This window comes from Leptonotus elevatus, chromosome 17, assembly GCF_054856555.1.
Source record: "Leptonotus elevatus isolate MCC_2025b chromosome 17, RoL_Lele_1.0, whole genome shotgun sequence".
Taxonomy (NCBI): Eukaryota; Metazoa; Chordata; class Actinopteri; order Syngnathiformes; family Syngnathidae; genus Leptonotus; species Leptonotus elevatus.
Window position 1 is genome coordinate 1,183,720 of NC_141255.1, and position 19,322 is coordinate 1,203,041.

At 40.7% G+C, this 19,322-nt stretch overlaps 2 protein-coding genes across 2 annotated transcripts in view; one reads left to right on the plus strand and one right to left on the minus strand.

Moving 5' to 3' along the window:
- The window catches only part of wnk1b (WNK lysine deficient protein kinase 1b), a 76,816-nt gene that overhangs the window by 918 nt on the left and 56,576 nt on the right, over positions 1-19,322 (plus strand). Inside the window, exons 2-6 of the mRNA XM_086058959.1 lie at positions 856-971; positions 8,295-8,354; positions 9,597-9,641; positions 11,114-11,213; positions 14,670-14,754. The gene's annotated coding sequence lies outside the window, so the exon portion shown is untranslated. The remainder of the gene's footprint in view (positions 1-855; positions 972-8,294; positions 8,355-9,596; positions 9,642-11,113; positions 11,214-14,669; positions 14,755-19,322) is intronic.
- LOC147159141 (uncharacterized) lies at positions 242-17,304 on the minus strand. Its single transcript, XM_086058960.1, has 6 exons — positions 17,093-17,304; positions 2,512-2,648; positions 2,206-2,285; positions 1,334-1,499; positions 933-1,018; positions 242-596 (listed from the first exon to the last, which is right to left on the minus strand). The coding sequence occupies exons 1-6, from the start codon at positions 17,192-17,194 to the stop codon at positions 433-435; spliced, it is 735 nt and encodes a 244-aa protein (XP_085915086.1). The 5' UTR covers positions 17,195-17,304; the 3' UTR covers positions 242-432.

The following is a 19,322-nucleotide window of genomic DNA, read 5'->3' on the forward strand; positions in this document are numbered from 1 at the left end:
ATACACACTCACACAGACAAACACACACGCACACACACACACACACACAGTGTCCCAGTTCCCTGGGCGCCAGTCAGTCAGACAGCTGCAGTATATATAGTCTGCTGGCTAAAGTTCACCTCACACAAAAACATTTGCACCCACAGCTCCCCTCTCCACTGCAACGGCCTACGTTTCTAAATTCAGACATCAACAAACCATGACTATAAAGTATTTTCTCATTAACTACGACAACTCGGGATTGTTTGGCATTTTGATTTTTATTTGAAAACGTCATACAATGTTATGTCATTTTAACCGTATGGGGATGACTGCAACTTAAAATGCATCTACCGATTAATAGTGCCTTTTTTAACTTGATATAAAACGCGTTAGTGATGACAATACTCCTTTTAATTGTCTCCCTTTCTCTTGTGTCGGTCGGTTGGAATGTCAGTGAATGCGCATCATCAGCCACGGGAAGTGTCCTGTGCGCTGCATGCCGAAGGTGCTGATGAATAAGTTGAGCACCGTGGTGATGAACACTAGGACGGTGGTTACATTGTTCAAGTAGTCCAGGCGCTTTTGAAGAGTCGAGTTATTCACATCTCGGCGCCCTGTGACACACACATACAGCAAAGACGCATGCAGAAAACACACATCTGTTTTATCCATACAGTTATTGTTCGCCTTTGCCAAAGAGTCCAAACTGCACCTTATAGAACACTTGCATTAAATTAGTATAGTGCAAGTGCATGTTTGCGATCAGTTGGTTAAAGAAATTAAGATGAAATGAATATGAGCACATATTAATGTATTTGGATTTTTTAATTTTTTTTACAAAATGTCATGTATGCATCATGTGTGTTATTTCAGAAGTGCAGCCGAGCAAGCAGCCAACGGAAGAAGCCCGTCCTCTTGGACCCGAAGAAGCTGATGAAGAAGTTGATGACCGTGGTGACGAAGATGACGCCCGTGGCGACGTTGTTCAGGTAGTCCAGCCGTCTCTGATTGGACACCACATTCAGGTCCCTGCGCGCTGCAGCGCACACATGCAGGAATAGACACACAAGCGCACGGGGTTCAAGCATCTCTCACGCAGGGGGCCATACACGCGTTCACGTATTCCATGCATACGCACACCATTGTTTTGCAATGTACTGTATTAGAATGAACCCACACGCACACTGATAAAAGTTGACCTTTTTAATTGCAGTTTGGTTACTTTAAATGAAATTCAGTTCTTTGGCGCCCCCTAGTGCCATCTAGAAGACTGCCAATTTACAAGGGCCTATTTTATTATTATTATTTTATTATTATTTTTTAGCAAACATCTTTTAAAGCCCGTATTCACAGTACAAAACGCTGAAACATCCATCGCAGTAGGCAGCTGCGTTGCGTGCCGAAAGCGGACTTGACGATGTTGACGAGCAAGGTGAGGAAGATGATGCCCGTAGTCAGATTGTTGAGGAAGTTTAAGAGCCTCTGGTATGAGGGGAGCAGGGTCAGCTCGACGCGAGCTGGACACACACACACATGGATGTAGTTGGTCTATTGCAGTGGGTCACACACTTTTTACAGCATCTACCAACTCATAAAAATACTTTTAAAGGTTTTCAAAGTATCATGATCATCATGAATTTACAGTGCTCATAAAAAAGGCATTCCTGCTCCTAAAAAGTATATTTAGTTGTACTTTACACATTAATTTAACTGTATTAGATTCAAACAAAAGTAAAGCCACTGTAACATTACTTCAGTGATTCTTTGTGGACCGCGAGAAGAAGCCCGTGCACCACACGCACACACCAACCAATGGTCTTTCAGTATTATCCCGTCATACTAAAAAAAAAACAGCATAGCATTAATAGTGATTATTAGTGCGTTAGATTTGCCCCAAAACGTGCGTCCCTGGGGCTTAAAAGTGCATCCTGGCAAAGAGGCCCGTGCGTTCCATCCCAAAGACAGAAATGAAGATGTTGGTAACGAAGACGAGGAAGACGACAATGGTGGCGCTGTTGTTGAGGCTGTCCAGGCGCTTGTGGTTGGCCTCGTCGTTGAGGTCTCGCCGAGCTACAGCAAGATGCACAGATCTCTAAATAGCATCGCCGGCAGTTTTTGATGAGTTGTGTTTTTGCATTTGCATGCGCGGCGTGTCAAAGGTCTCAGTCTTTTAGTTTGTTAATATGGCAGAAGAATTTGATGTAATTAACCACAATGTCTCACCTATGATAATGATCAGGATCCCGGCGACCATCTGGAGAGCCAGTGAGAAGGAGATGAGGGTCAGCACGGCTGCGTAGTACCTGCGAAGGCAAACAAAAGACACGTTTGTACATACATTAGCCACTTTATTAGGAACACCCCATCCAACCATCCATCCATTTGTTGAATCCTATCCCAGATGACTAAGGTCATGAAAGGCAGGAAACTGGGGTCACGGCAGAAAACTCAAAACTATGAGACATACTAACCAAGCAGTCATTTACCAAATTTGCCAAAGTTACTTATGAGTTGATTCTCGTTCCATACCTGTATCCCGCCCCCTGCTCGATGACAGTCTTCATGTGTGTGATGTTCGCCAGGAAGAGAGCGATGTCCAGCATGCCCTCGGCCGCAGTCTTCTTGGTGGCGTACAGATTCATGTTCAGGTTAGAGGGCGAACCGCCCTATGGCATAAATAGATAAATAAATAAATAAAGGCTAATAATATATAAGTGACCCAATGTGGGCAGCAACGAACAATGGGAGATAAAAGGTGCCGCGTTTGGCCCATGTGATATCAACAGCGCCAGCTGAGAGCAGCATTGTGCAAGAGAGAGGGGCCGAGGAAATGGCAGTCATGTTGATGTAGCATAAAAGCAGCCACAAGGGGGAAGCATTGCTCAAGTTAAAGTTACCAGGATGGAGTAGCAATATAATGGAGGAAGGCTACATTGATCAATTGATTCATGTATTTATTTATTATTATTGAATTATTAATTTCATATGCATTGAAATTGCCAATTTAAAATAATAATAAAAAAATAATAAAAAGATATATTTAAAAAATAATAAAAAAAATAAAAAAATTGCCAATTCAACTTAAGCCTCATGGTGAAATCACTGATAGGGGTGAACCGATACTGCATTTCTGTACTCGTACTCGGTCATGAAAAAGTGCTCCCATAGTGCAACACTGCACAAGTTGTGTTGACAAGCCGTTCGGAAAGCGGCAAGTTTGTCATGCCCGCCGTAGCAAACGCTACGTGCCTGAAAAGCCTCGTGTTTCAGGCTATATTTAAAGGAAATGTGTGGCAAAACATGCAGTGTGATGTTTAGAAGATCAACAATTACGAGTTTATACTCTAAAAAATGTTTTAAGTGAAACGTTTGTCATGTTCAAGGAAAAGGATGCGTTTATGAACAATGTTTGATGAAAATGAAACACTAACAACATTGTCGAGTATTGGCGCTTGGTAGAGGCAAGTATTCAAATGTCCCGTAAGTACTTCGGAATGAAAATAAGTCATATTGATCCATTCCTAAATATGAGCTACTTTCAGTGTCGTCATATTTGCATACTTTAGGAAATGCAAGGCGAGGAACAGAATGTGCGCGACTCTCAAGAAAAACACATGACATATTATTACGTAACCACACGGAACAATGACCGAGGATTTTTTCTTCTGTAGTAGTTTGTCTGCAGATGCACATACGGAACGACTCAACATTTTGGCTGTAGAACTCAACTTTCTATCCACAAATGGATCGTTTTACCCGGCACGTCTGTGGTCGTGCACACAAATAGAGATGTGTTGAGTTGAAGAAGGAATAAACAGTAAATGGCATGTAAAGCATCAGCCCACGAGAGGCACATTTGACTTTTTTATGATCTCACCGCTCTGAACATTCCAAATAAACACAATACATACTCATAGCACTGTTATTATTATTATTATTATTTTTTTTGTACCCCTTGCCTGTTTTTATGCGACACTGTCATTTAGTGTCAAGCCGCAGCTTGGTTCAGGAAATTGTTTGCCTAAACTCTCATTTAAAAATGTTACAGAGTAGTGAACATGTCTATTTGCAGTTATTGTAAATAGATTGTGTAGATAATCACTTTTTTATGCATTGATCGTGGAAGTGCTTCCAGTAACCAGGGCTGATTACTAATACCAAACTTCCTTTTTGCACATAAGTACAGCTGACACATTTCCTTCTCGACGGGGCAGTTCTTTATTATTTTCTAGGAAATAATGTCATCTCTGGCCTTTCACAAGTCAAATACAAGAGTTGTGTAAAAAAAGAAAAGAAAAAAAAAGCTGAAGTCTTATTTCCACCCCCGTCGCCTAAAACCAGAAAAAAAAAACGAAATCCAAAAAAGTCTTGGAAGAAGAAATCCAGCCTTTCGTACAATTGTAAATCCAAACACATGTAGTTTGCCCAGTAAGCTCTTCCCGCCATGTTTTTCTGAGACAGATAAAAAATGGCAGAATGAAAAGCAGCCAGTGGCTCAAGTATGTACAGAATGTATATGTGCTGGCCCGTGTCCATTACCCCCCCTCTCAGGAGTCTTGTGGTCTCACTCCGTCAACATCAGCTTTGGACAGACCGCCAACACACACACACACCCACACACACCCATACACACACACACACACACACACACACTGGAATGTCCTACAAAGGCTGCATATGAGCTATGCTGACATATGCGTTCACTTAACAATTTCAGTGTAACAACCCAATGTGCCTTTATCCTGATTTAGTTAAATGGCTTCCAAGATGTATTATTTCACCCTGAGTTTGGCCTGCCAGGTATACAGTGTGGTTCACAGATCTTTTTTTTTTTTTTGGCTGAAGGTCAACAGCCTGTTTCTCACACTTAAGCACAAAAACGTTCTTTGGATTTAGCACAATGTAAGAAGATTTAATGAATTAAAAATCATAATTATTGTTGGATTATTTGATAACATTCAGCTGAAACAATGCAAAAAGAAAAAAAAATCAGTTATAATCAGGGTGTCAAAATTAGCGCATTCATTTTGAGTTATTTTAAAGTGCCTTTAACACCACAAAAAAATTTTGCGCGTGATTAATGACTTTAATTTTGCAATAATAATAATGCATATATTTGTGGAGACTGGGGTCAAGTTGTATTTTACAATTTTAAAAATGTTTTTGCAGAATTTCACAAGTTACTTTATGTTAAAGATTACATAGCTCTTAATATGAAAAGAAAAATGCACTGAGCCGTCACCAGTGTCTTACAAATGCAATTATGCCATCTAGTGGCAGAGAAAAGACCTCAACACAAATCAATATCAGACTCGTTTTTTACAGTACAGTGCAGTGCTTCTTTTTAATATTAACTAAATTTTATGAATTATGAAATTACTGAAATTGCCATATCTTTATTAGTTCAAAAATTTTTCCACTTTAATGTTAACAAGAGTATGAAAACTTTATTGTACATTTAGAACAAATAACTATTGAAGTTATGCGTTTCATTACGATTAAAACATTGAATCGCCTAAAACCCCGAGTTATAACATAACAAAGTCATTTTAAAGCCCCAACCAGATCTGTTATCATATTTGTAAATATGTCACAGGAATCCTATATGATAACACAATTAAGCAACAACATCTTTACAACATCTACATACTATAAATATTCATAGACAACCGTCGGTTATTCGATCTCCCGTTTAATATCTGCAGATGTTTTGTCACTCAAGCAGCTGAGAAGCGATGGCGTCGCCTTGGAGTGGAAAACATCTTTACGAGTGAGCCCCGTGTGTGTGTTTATACGCGGAATTCTTCCTAGAAAGAAATCCAGAGTCCTCGTAAAAGCCGCACATCCCTAAAAAGCAGCGATCTGCAAACACAGGCAAATTCCCTCACTGCCGAAGCTGACTACACACACACGCACACACACACGCACACACACACACATTAAAAACAACATCCCTGGCCGATTACTTACGCAAGGACACTGGACACGATACGTGCCAGCTTTAACACTTTAAATTGCAACACACATATACAAACGTACATAAAACCACATGGGAGGCTGCCCTTACCTCACAGGAAGTGCTCCTCCCCTGCACTCTGATTGGCTGCTTTAATAGCCAATAGTGGGGGACCTCCAACAAGGAGTGCAGCTCTGTTTTTCCTTGAGTGACTTTATTTTTAACGCGTTTGTCCTTGCATCACTTCGTCAGCAGTGCTAAACAATGCTTTTCGTTATTTTGTTTTTATGGAACCGGACTCGTGTCAAGTCCCCACGTTTGACACACCGCACAGACAAACTGTGGGCGACCCGAGGCCAAGTGTCACCCTTCTGTCTAATTAGCAGAAAACACGTGAAAAACTTTTAAGGCCGGATGTGCTTGTGATGTGTGGAATGTGCTTCCTGTAGCAAAGGGCATAAATAAGATGTGTTTCAAAACTTTTTACAAGTGGTCTCGCGTGTCATTTTTAGGACACAGGACACTTTTATAGCCTTCTAAACCTGCTTTATTATTATTATTTTTTTATTTATTTTTTATTTTTTATTTTTTTTAATTTTTTTCTTTAAGAGCTCAGTATTGTTCATTCGGAAATGTCATCATCATTGCTCTTTTATTTTTATTTTTATTTTATTTTTATTTTTTTTGTGTGTGTGTGTGTGGGTGAGTATGTGTATGTGCGTGCGTGCGTGCGTGCGTGTATTTGTTAGCTCACCAGAAAACCTATTAGAAAAAATCTCATACCGTTCACCTAAACCGAACACCAGGAGACCCGAGGGGACCAAAGAATTATTATTATTATTATTTTTTTTAATCTTTAAGCCTTTATGTCCTAGCAGGGTTCACCAACTTTTTTCAAATTGCGAATCTTGTCTGCTATGCAGTCTGTTTGTGACACATTTTGAACTTGATATCAAAAGTTAGGCTGATTGATGTCAAGGTAAATGTGCTGTGGCCGTCAAAACCGTTGGTGATGTGTCAGAACATTTCACTCACATTACACTCTAAAAACATGGGTCAAAAATGGACCGATCCCCTACTTGGGTCAAATTGAGTCAAGAAATGGGTCTTTTAGTGGAAAACAACTCATAAATATTGGTCAGATCCTTTACTTGGGTCAAAAAATGGGGTCATTCTGTATAAAACAACCCAGAAAGTCGGGTCAAATTGACCCATAAAGTGGATCGGTCCATTTTTGATCCATAATTGGGTTACTTTTGACACAAATATTTTTTAGAATGTACCATCCACTATTGTTACACAAGATTGGAAGGAAGCCGTAATTGCTTCCTGCACTATGTTCCGTGGAGGTGACCCGGGTTGATGGGTGGCTTTACACAGAGAGAATTCCATCCCGGTCCTATTTAAGTGTGCACACCCCCAAGGAAGCTGCAGGCTGATTGTTTGAGCATATTGTGGGAGTCGTCACTTTTGTAAAAAGGAACATTTTTGACATTGTGGGGGATTTTCTTTGTTTGTCTCTCTAGTATAGAAGATGCTTTTACTCATGGGTTCTATAAAAATGGTAAAATAAAATCTACTGTAAAATAATAGCAAATAATCACAAAAAGAAAAATATATGAACAATCCACACATAAACGGCAATTAATTCAAAATGATTGTCGTTGACGGAGTTTTTATATTGGGTTGGATGTCATTCGATTTTGCGAGGGTACCTAATGAAGTGTCCTCTGTGTTCAATTATATGTTTCATGTAGGGACGCACCGCCACCATGACTGGTATCGTTGCTGATACTGTTCATCTGTACCTGCACTGGTGAAAATGCTCCGATACTATGATGCTGATACTGCCTTACCTGCCTGACTATTTTGCCCTCTCTGAGCGTGTTTTGTGCATCTTTGGCAGATAGTGAAAACACATAACTTTGTCTTAAAAAAGTGTGCTCGCTGAAAGCTAACAAATTGTGCAAAATGCCACATATGGACAAAATAAATTCTTCTTGGTGCAGCAGTAGAAATATTTAAATAAGAAATATTCAAACACAAAATACATTACAGAAAAATTATCTAACAATACTTACAGGTAAATATTATTTCTACTTTACAGAAAGTGACTTAAAACCTTTTTTTTATCATTTAAAAAATGCAGGGTGTAATGGATTATCAAATATCAGTACTTTGAATTGGCGAGTATTCAAATATTGCTACTTGTACTCGTACTTGGTCTGAAAAAAGTGCCATTGGTGGATCCCTACTTTCAAGCAAAACAATTTGAATTGCATGCATTTTCACATGTGCGTGTGTGTGCGTGTGTGCGTGTCCAGACACCAAACTCTTGGTTCTCTTCTACTTTCAGGACTTAGAGTGCGTTGCATAAGGAGGTGACGTCAGCTCCAGGCCACGATACCATCATCCGGTATGCCTGCTTGATGTTCCTTTACATGTGTTCCACAAATGTGTGTGTGCATGTATGCAGGTGCGTGCCAAGTGGGCGGAGCCAAGATGCATCCATCCATCCATGCTTGCACCATATACAGTACATATTGTCATGGCAGCAATGACAACTCAAACATGCAAAAGAAAAATGTCCCGACTGGAAGATAAGTGATGAGTTGTGTCGAATGATAAGTATGCACGCTGCTGGTTTGGAACTGGCTTGAAGCCAAGCTGACATGGCTTAAGATAACTTTCTGTGGGCCACAACATTAGGAACACAGGCTGCACTACCGAATCATGCTGACAGCTGTTTATGGTATTTTGATAGGCACAAAATCTATTTGTATAGCACACTTTTATAAACAGGCAATTCAAAGTGCTTTAAAAGGGAAAAGAAATACATTGAGACAAGAAAAAATGTTGGGAATAATTATAACAATAAAATTTGTGGCACTAATCCACTGTAGTCATAAAATGACACTGAAATTTAAAGTTGCATGTCATCAGTATAATTAGTAATATTTCATAATCTGAGCAAGGGGCAACGTGTCAGTATTAAATAAAAGTGGTCAAAGAATTGACCCTTGCGGAACGCCACATAATTTTTTCTCAGATGTGCCAATTGAGAAAAAAAAAGTAGTTCCTGTAAGTAACAGCATTTGAACCAATTTTAGACGGTCAATCATTTATATTGCTGATAGTTAATATGACAGTTTTTACTCTAAATAGGCGTTCTATCGTGAAACGTATGTTTTTAGTATTGAAATCTTGCCCATCTTCCTTCTATTAAATGAGTCTAAATATAGCTTTATTACTTGACAGCAAATCACGCAGCACGCTTATCAGAGCGCGGAACGACGCATGTTCTTGCTACAACGGCATGTTCGACAGCAAGGCCTGCGTCCTCTGCGGCGTGATTTGCAGTGCTGTAAAAAAGGTGCGAGTCATTGTTGAGCGTTTGCTGGAAGTTTTTATTACGGCCGAGGCATGTTTGGAGAGCAGACGCGCGGATTTCAAGCACGCCTTTTGTCAGCACAATAGCTGGAATTCCTCGTGGTTCTTTGGGCTGCGAATAAACTTGGAAAATACAGTAGTCGGTGAACCACAGGTTCCGCAACTTAGCCAATATAATTCTAATAGACAGTGACATTTTGTGTAAAGAGAAATCGATTGTATTGAGGAGGATTACAAAGCTGGTGAAACTGCTACTTTCTACTTACAGGCCGAACTGTCATGCTGTTATGCTGTGGTCATCATAAAAAGTGAGGTCAGTGAATGCTTTTGACAATTTTTTGTGTGAAAATCAATATCAAATAAATCGCCATTATTTTTGCTAAATTTTGGACCGTCTCTAACATACCATTCAGGCACAGTATGGCAATTGTCTTTTTTGATGACTTTAAAGAACAAGAATCAAAGGTAATTGCAGGGACGTTTTGATCCCAATTAGTCACGTTAGAGGATGTATTCAAAGCAAATAAGAGCGAACATAATGGGATGCAACAGGTTGGGACGTAAACCCAATTCCTGCATAAAGTGTGTACGTGCGTACATGCATTGTAATTAGCAGTACACCGCATACACTTTGGTGCCCTAAAGGTGGGGGTGTGGTGGGTGAACAGGTTTCCGAAAGAGAACAGAACGCTCCAGCTTTTGCGTGGCTTTCTCTTTTGGGGTGTTTCTTTCCCCGCACAAAAAAAAAAAAAAGTGTGTGCGAAGTGTGACGTCACCCTTCCTGGGTTTCATGACTTGGGCCTTCAATGGTGTCCACTATACACACTTCCTTCCTCTGTGTGTGTGTGTGTGTGTAGAGGGAGAATGCGCATACAACGTTTTGAGATGCATCATATTTAGGCATGCAGTAAGTACTCCATTCATTTAGATGGAAAAGTGGAACTAATGATATCCAATGGAAAAATGCAAAAAAAAACAACAACACTCAATAGTGCCACCTAGGCATGCAGTACCCTCCATTCATTTACATGGAAAAGTGGAACTAATGATATCCAATGGAAAAATGCAAAAAAAATAAAACACTCAATAGTGCCACCTAGGCATGCAGTACCCTCCATTAATTTACATGTAAAAGTGGTACTAATGATATCCAATGGAAAAATGCTTCCAACATTCCCACAATATTAAAAAGCAAAAACATAGACTGTTCCTGCACATGTCGGGGCAGTACTACGCAAACAATGCGCATACATCGAGCAAGCTAGCGTCGCATTTTGATGACGTATGCGCCTAGCAACTGTTCGTCGCCGCTGAGTTGCCATATAATGGCATTTCCCGCCTAATTAAGGCTCGTTAATGGCGTCTTTACTCTGCTTTTCTAACAAGATAAAACCTGGCAACCTGGAGAAAAAATGAGCTGCGTTCACAGCCGCTCATTTAGCCCAGAATGAGCTCGACCACAGAAATGTTCACCAAGCAAAAATGCACTACGTTCAGTTCACGTTTGCCCAAAATATGAACAAGTTCATGAACTCATTGAACTCATTCGGGTACAACACTTGATGGTGAAGAAGTGATTTTATGCTTTAGGGTGTAATTCCCCCTTTGACGTCTGCCGTGGGACGCAATAATTCGTAATTTGTAGCCATTGGCAGCCATGTTATTCTATGTGTGATCATCACACGACAAAAATGGCTACTGTACTTAACGCAAACAATATTCATAAAAATGACTTTAAAATCATACTCGCTCAACATGAATTGACGATTTTTTTCATTTTCACAGATTACACAGACGAGCTGGTTAGTTTTTCCTAAATGCTGTGAAGCACATTCAGTTAATGGCGTTTTCACGGACCAGCGCATGATATGGAGAGTTCTCAAATGTAAGTACTTATACTCCAACTTGGTCTGGTTCATTATTTCTTTTTTACCATTTGTTGTCACGTTACACATGACCATGTTGCTGAAACCCTTGGCATCTTATGGCATGTACATTTGCGCAAGATGGTGTTTTGACTAAACAAGCATTCGCACGTACACATACGGAGCATGTGACCCGGTGACACAATGTTCTGCTGCATGACACAAAGAAAAGCCTGTTTCCTTGCTGGCCGATCAAAGAAGAGCCAATGAAAGAGCGGAACGATATGCATTATTGCTCACAGTGCTGTGCTAAATCAGTCTGAGAGGGGCTTTCTAATATGTTGTCTCGGGCAGCAACGATTCATTCAAGTCATTTGGTTTGATTGATTTACTTATTGATTGATTTATTGAACAAATGGTAGGAAAGCAAAACATTACCAAACAGTTAACAGCAAGCCAATTCTGCACTCATTTGTTGCCCCCCATGTCACTCACCAGGCCCTTTAAAGCCACACACACTCAAAAGTCACAGATGCTACAGTAGAACGTGAGGATCCCGACTACGAGTGGCCAAATGGGATCAACGGCAGCTGTAGTCCTTTTTTGCCCCTTTCATCGAGCTCACTAGTTTAACTAAAAATACTAGAAACAGCCGTGTGCATTTCTGTACTAGTAAGTGCAGGAGAGCATAAAAAAAATGTAACTTCCTGGTTACGGTACAAGTTTGCAGTTTAGAGTCTCAACCAGAAAGACAAAAGGCTATTGTTAAATTCCGTTGACGTTATCCGTGATCACAGACTAAAATGTCCCTGAACACAATTAGCTCATCCTGCGTGCAGATTGAATCAATCAGAAAGCACATGATCGAGTGCAGACATGTCCCCCTTGGCAGCACCGCTTTGGAGCGCGTTTTGGTTTTGGCTCAAAGAAAACCCCACAGTGTGCTTTCGTCTCATTTCTGCTCGGATTCCAGGAACGACGCGCCGTTTGGCCGGCGCGCGCGGCACATACATACGTCACGCTAAATACATCGCCTCTTGATGTTTTTCTTTAGGAGTCTGTGTGGAAACGTGTTTGTTTGCTTTGGTTGAGGAGGTCAAAGGACACGTGGATCGTTCCGAATGACTGACATGACTCGATCCCGGGGCGCTTCTAAATATGTTGTGCGTATATATGTTTGCAGATGGGGCTCATGGGAACTAATACGTTGGCAAATGCATTTGGTAACCGTATGTGGATGTGGATTTGAAGTATTAATGTACCTTTTCGTCCATTTTTTATCTTTATACTGCGGATGTGTGGCCATGTGTCTGTCAAAGCAGCAGTTAAAGGATAATATGATTAGCATGGCCATATCTGCAATGTGGTTTTATGAGCTGCGTGAAAAAAAGAGAAGTCCTGAGAAGGGGTGATTGGATTTAAAAGTCTGGTGTTTGTATTTGGACTTAAGTGGCCCACAGTATGCAGTATTGCTGCTGCACTTTTCTTTTTCAACACTCCAAGGGAAGCCAGCTGGGCTCTTTTCCTATTAAGCTTTTTGAGTTTCAACATGAATCTGCTGTCATTTCCTCTCCAGAAATGAAAAGAAAACACTCCGAAGAGGGATGAAGCAGAAGGAAGGCAGGATGGCGGGTTAGCACAAAAAAGCAATGTTAAAAAAAACGATTATTTCAGGCTTTAGAATAAACGAACGACTTGCTGGACACTTTATTGGGTACACTTGCACAAATTCAGATTTACGAAGCGCGCTGTCACAACAGTGGAGTCATGCAACGAAAGTGTCAAAACGCAAGATGGGAATGTCTGGAAATTTATGGACTATTTGCCGCAGCCGCGGAGGAGGAAGCTAGCAAAAATGTCAACATGGGGATTAAGTGTTCGTTGTGAGCGCTGCGTGTGCATGACATAAGACAGCACATCATTGTCTGTCTGTTATTAAAGTGAAAACGGGCTGTTGACTATTTCAATGTCTGCTTTAAGCCACTAGGAGGCGTATTTATATGACATGTAGGGGTTGCTTTGGTATGCTGTGATATATCAATGACTGAACACAGCAGCAGGATCAGAGTATTTTATACCCATGTCAACAGGAGTGTCGCCATGGCAACAGTTATGTCACCATTTATAAATGACAGGGTGGCCATAGAACACACACCTCTTACATAACGACCACACCCTGAACCATGTGAGGATTTAAACACTCTTGGGGGACATTAAATACCCCACAAAGGGGCCCACAACAGTACCTGGTGGACACACGCACGCACGCACGCACGCACACGCACTTCCTCACACTCACTCTCAAAATGTGACAGTTGCCATGCAAGGGCTGAGGACACACGTGCACACGCAAACACGCGCACAATATGAAAAGAAGGAAGCATGTGTTTCTGGGAAGTGAGACAAGTGGGAAGGAGAAGACGGAGAAGGCGACATCAATCTAATAAATATAGCAAGCTACCCGTCCACCCAGGCAGCAATACCGCTACACGTCTAATATTTCATTTAACTCATTCACTGCCATTGACGGCTATAGACGTCAAAAATTCATTTGAACTATTTCTATTAGTTTAAAAAAAAAATCCACTTTTGTTAACAAGAGTATGAAAACCTAGAATTGTTTTATTGTACATTTAGAACAGATATAAAATGTGGGATTAATCGTGAGTTAACTAGTGAAGTCATGCGATTAATTACAGCAAAAAAATGTTCGCCTGCGCCCCTCATTTTTAATCATCTTTTCTTCTTTAAAAAAAATAGTTTTTTTTCATTTTTAATAATCTTTTCTTTTAAAAAAAGAAAATATGAAAAATTAGGAGCGTCAGGCGATTACATTTTTTTTAATCATAATTAATCCCATTACTTCACTAGTTAACTCACAATTAATCACAAATTTTATATCTGTTCTAAATGAACAATAAAAAAAAATCTAGGTTGTTAAACTAATAGAAATAGTTCAAATGTATTTTTGACATCTATAGCAGTCAATGGCAGTGAGTACAATATACCAATACAAGTAGTGTAGTGTAATTTCCTAAGAATGTTGTAAATGGGATCATATGAAAATGTTATCATTTGCAGAGATATATACAAGGCACAAAATGACAGTTTTTCCCTTGACGATCAGTTTTACAAATCAATAACTTAATTTGAGGAGCAACTCTGTGGCCTTGAGGAGCAATTTTTTTGCAGGTTAATCTCAGTGACTTGAAGCAAGGGTTTTATTGAACAATAGAAAATATAACAAATAAAATATTGGTTTCCTTTTTATATTATTACCATCTTTTATTAATTAATTTATTAAATTCACGCTGTATTATCTCGTACAAACATACAAACTTCTTGATTTTCTCCTTTCTACTTGCTGACGTACACCGCAACGTAACGCTTGAATTTCTGCTTTCTGGTCAGATTTAGCTGTTTGTAGACATTCTAATGAATAATGTCATTATAATTAACCCTTCTTTATCTGGCAGGTAAACGAGCTCCACCTGTCTCCGCCTGTTGAGTAGAAGCACCTGTGGCTGAAGCCCAACTGGATTGGAACCTGAATTTAATGAGGTTTGATATGGAAACGGAACTATTCATGTTGATGCGACTGTAGTTGTGCCCATTGTTTTCTTGTCCCTTTTGATTTGGGGAGCTCTCCCAATGCATTCTCATCATCATATCAATGCAGCTCCTGTACTGGATTGCTGCAGTTTGTGTAACTAAGTAACCGGTCCTCCCACGCAACACATGTTTTCTTCTAAACCAGCTGCCATGCTTGGAAACGCCATCAAAGTCCGACTAATTCTGTGTCAGTGCATGACGCCCCGTTGCTGTTGCACTATACATAGAAAGTAGGCGAGAGGTGCAAAGCCCTCACACCTTGGAAATAGATTTGTCTCACAGTTGCACCAGCATGAAAAGCGCCTACAAATGAAGAGCATCCCTTTCATTTGTGGTGATGTCATCGTTTAGGAAATGATGTTGTGTGTGGTCTTAATTGATGCCATATACACCTGATATTTGCTCCCCAAAACGACTTACTTTCGCTTTTAAGGTACACTACTGGGTATGCACGGAGCTGTGTGAGACCTAGAGCACGAGGGAGCAATAATTCCAGTAAAAAAAAAAAAAAAAAAAAGAGTGGGATGAATGAACAGCGCCAGCATTCATGGCTGTTAAATGGATGGTGAAGTGAGGACCTTCTCAATTCACAAGCTACAACTACATCTGCCATCCACCTGATAGATCAAATGGCATTACCGTTCACTTGCTGTCAATAGTACATCATCTTCTCACTGGCATGTGGAGTCCAGACACATTACATTAGAGTCATTTTGAGGACATTTGCAGAAACTAGCCTAGAAGCTAAATGTTGTGTTTATTTATTCATATTTGTGTTGTCTATCTTTAAGCTACAAAAAAAAAAGAGAGAGCTATACGAGATATTATCCGTTCCAATCCATTATTTACCAAATGAAACACTCTCAAATTCTACGACTTGATCAAACTCAAAACAGCACAAATAATGTACAAAGCAAACAATAACCAACTTTGCCACAATATCCAGAGGCTGTTCAAGATCAGAGAGAGTTGTTGTTATAAGTTAAGAGTTTTTTTCACTTAAAAAAAAAATCCAAGATAAGAACAAACATAAAGCAAATGGCTGTTTCTGAAAAAAAGGTATTTATTTATGGACCAATTATGAAATAGAATTGAAGAACTGTGTTGAGCTATAACATCTATTGATGATCCCTTTCTTTCCATTTTTATTTTCATAATTTATCATGTGTTTTATATGCTCAAAATCAATCAATCAAATGTAGCAAATGTAATTTTTATTAATTACGCAGACTCTCATCCCATCTGTGACATTTCTCACGCACGCACGCACGCACGCACACACACACAAACAGCACTTTGTTCACTGCGTGGCTAAATATACTAGTAACTGATAGGCCTGTTGCATGATGGGAGCAAGCAATGCTGACACAGAATATGGACCTTGTTAGGCATTAGGGAGAAAGTGGGTGCATGTGTGCATGTGTGTGTGTGTGTGTGTGTGTGTGTGTGTGTGTAAGCCATAAGATCAATACAACAGTATTGGATCACTACAGGGCGAAGGTGGGACAGTCACTTATGCGCAAGTCCGAAGTGTTAACTTTCAAGTTACTGTTGTAAAAGTCAAGCAAGTTAAGTTGAGTACTCGCTAAATTCATACAGTCGCTCCAAGATACTTGCTTCTTGAGGCCGACTGTTGGGTTGCCAGGTTTACATCCACTTATATTGTTGTTCATTTTTTTCCAGTTAACTGTAATAAACTTGTCGAGTCATGTCGTTGGAGTCCAAGTCAAGTCTCATGAATACTAAGTCAAAGTCTCGTCGAGTCTTTCTCAAGTTTTAGCCAACTCATTTTTAAAAGTCCGAGACAAGTCATGTGACTCGAGTCACTCGTCTCCGCTACATGGGCAGGAAGTGGAGTCAATGATATTGATTCCAAAGTTTTGTAGCTCCAAGCATGTTAGATTTGTGACCCGGGGTCTTCCACAAACTATTCCCGGAGACGTGTAAGTTTAGAATTGTCCAAAATGAGAAGACTGCAAGTCAACAGCTGACAAAAGCCTCATCGCAAGTCAGCCGACCCCAACTTGACCCTCTTTCGCGAGTAGCCGTTCTGTTGACTGCCTGCTACATTAGCGTGCATTATTAGCCTTTACACCTGGGCCCTAATTGATATTTGATTGATGTCGCTGGCGTGGCCTTTGTCTCAAAATAGTGCGCATAGCGCTGCGCCGGCCCGCTGGGTCGCCCCTGTGATCCTCAGTTCTCACGTAGGCCGGACATTCCGCGCCTCGGCGGCAAAAAGCCCCAGCGCATCAGTCACGTCGCGAGAGACGAGCGAGTCACTAACCTGCATGGGACCGCCCACCGGCATGGTGGATCTCTGCGACGTCAGGTCCATGTCCCGGCCTTGGTCTCCGCGCTCTGTCTTCCCGAGTCCCTGCATAATCATCAGACTTGTTGCGGCCAAGCACGGACACGGAAAGTACAACGATGGCAGTGGGTCCTTTTGAGAGGAAATTGCGCCAAGCTGGAGAGGACACAGTGGCAGAAACAAATGGCTTATTCACCTCGTCCCAGTCGACCACCACCCCCCCGTCCCCCCAACCCGCCCACCCGCTCTTCACTCTCTCTCTTGACACACTTGTTTGATGACTCATTAGTCCATCTAAATGTAATCTGCAAATAATACAAGGGTACCTAAGACGAAACCTTGCGGTACACCAGGCAAGAATAATTCCATAGCTCGATGTGAGTAGCAAAATGTCAGAAACAAGCTTTTTTGCAGAATATTTGAAACGGCATTTGCGTCCGATGTCGTCAGATTGTTCACAATCCTCACGTTGAATGCAACCCTACAACTCTCTCGTTGTTGCTTTCAGTGAGTACGGGGTTCATCATCGTTACCGCATGTCTGATACTGCTCAGTGGCGCAGTTGGTAATGCGTATTGTCCAGTAACCATGAGGTCGCGGGTTTGAATCCCACCTTCGACTCTGCATTACAAACAATTCCGTGGCCATTATGCTAAGTGATATACATGTATACCAAGTGACTATCATATCAGGAAATGGATTCGAATTTAAATCCCACTTTTGACAGATTGCAGTTGAAATTTTCTTTTTATTCATTTGTCATTTAACTACAATAAAAAATGTGTCTTTTTCACACCATTTATCTTTCATTTGACTTCATAGGCATTCAAATGTTAGCATTCATCTTAGATTTCTGCAGAAATGGCACTTTGCCTGGTTTGATAAAGCAATCGTGTGAAAGTGTCGTATTAAAGATCCATCACACGGGAATGACACTAGAAGAATAACAACCAGCTTTTAGTCATCAGTTGACCCGCTACATGACAAAAAAAACTGAAGAAGAAAAGATACAATCTGCACTATTATTTGATTTCGGTCAAATGCTGAAAGCAGAACCTTTTATGTTCCGATTCCTGATAAAAATACATTTGCGGTCACGTCTAGGAACATTCTTGTTTTATTCCGGCTGTTCCACAAATCCTTTTTTATGGTTTTCCGGACTTATGCTTCTCTTGTCTAACCCTGTCAGCACACAATGGCGTATTTCACTCGGATTGTTTTTGGGACTATTATAGCAGCAGATTCCAATATAATCCCTAAATGAGAGGCTGTTATAACAAACCAGCCCGCCCACCGTTTTCTATAATCGTTCCTAGAAACATAGAGAGCTGAGCCGCTCGGGCCTTGTTGTTTGCGCTGCTCTACAAGTTGCCTCCTGTTCTCCTTTCTCCAATCATTATTTGAAAGAAATAAGTCAATAATAGTAAAGGGAAAGCGTCTTTAAAGCTTGATGTTTTTGACAGCTCATTATATAATCCCCTCTTTGAAAGGACTCAGCGGTGCACTTTAGGACTTGTGTTTTGTTTTCTTCCCCCTCAGGATGGTTGAGTCACGACTTCAGCTTAAGGTGTAGCAATGTTGCGCATATGCAAACGGTTGCGAAACACTGGCGTAACCTGCCACACGGGCTTCTTTCATTTACGGCGTCCTTCATCGGGGTGAATGGGAAGCGCTTTTATTAGTGCCTACAAGTTATTTTTGGCACGGCCCTCCGTCGCGAGGCTGATATCGGGCGGGCATCGGAATCCGTCAGCGTTATGAAAAGGTTGCCACGATAGCTCATGTAGCGAACTCTCATACATTTTTTAAATGTGCTTTTTATTTTTTTACACAGGATATTCAAACATGCAGTTGACCGAAGATGAGACTTCACACGAGCTATACTAGTGACATGTGACACTTTGTGTACAAGCACAAACCATTCCTTTGTGTTTGTCAGTCTGTCTCATTGTTGTCTTAACACTCTTTGTCTCCTTCATTCTCATTTTTCAGTGCCAGGCTGTGCTGGTCTCTTGCTGTCTATCTCTCTCTCACACACACACACACACGCACACACACTCACACACATGCACAAAAAGACACACCACCCAGGCGGTGCCAGTCACGTCACCTCACCATGTGCTTTTCTAAATCATGTATGCACAGTTGCACACGAAAGAAAGAATAGTAAAAGATCACACATAATTTGTATATTCATACTTAACTT

Coding starts and splice junctions, on each gene's coding strand:
- LOC147159141 (XM_086058960.1), bottom strand. CDS start 17,194: ATGATTATGCAGGGACTCGGGAAGACAGAGCGCGGAGACCAAGGCCGG. Junction 2,286..2,511: donor GAGCAGGGGGCGGGATACAG/GTATGGAACGAG, acceptor TTGCCTTCGCAG/GTACTACGCAGCCGTGCTGA. Junction 597..932: donor GCGTCATCTTCGTCACCACG/GTCATCAACTTC, acceptor TGTGTGTCACAG/GGCGCCGAGATGTGAATAAC.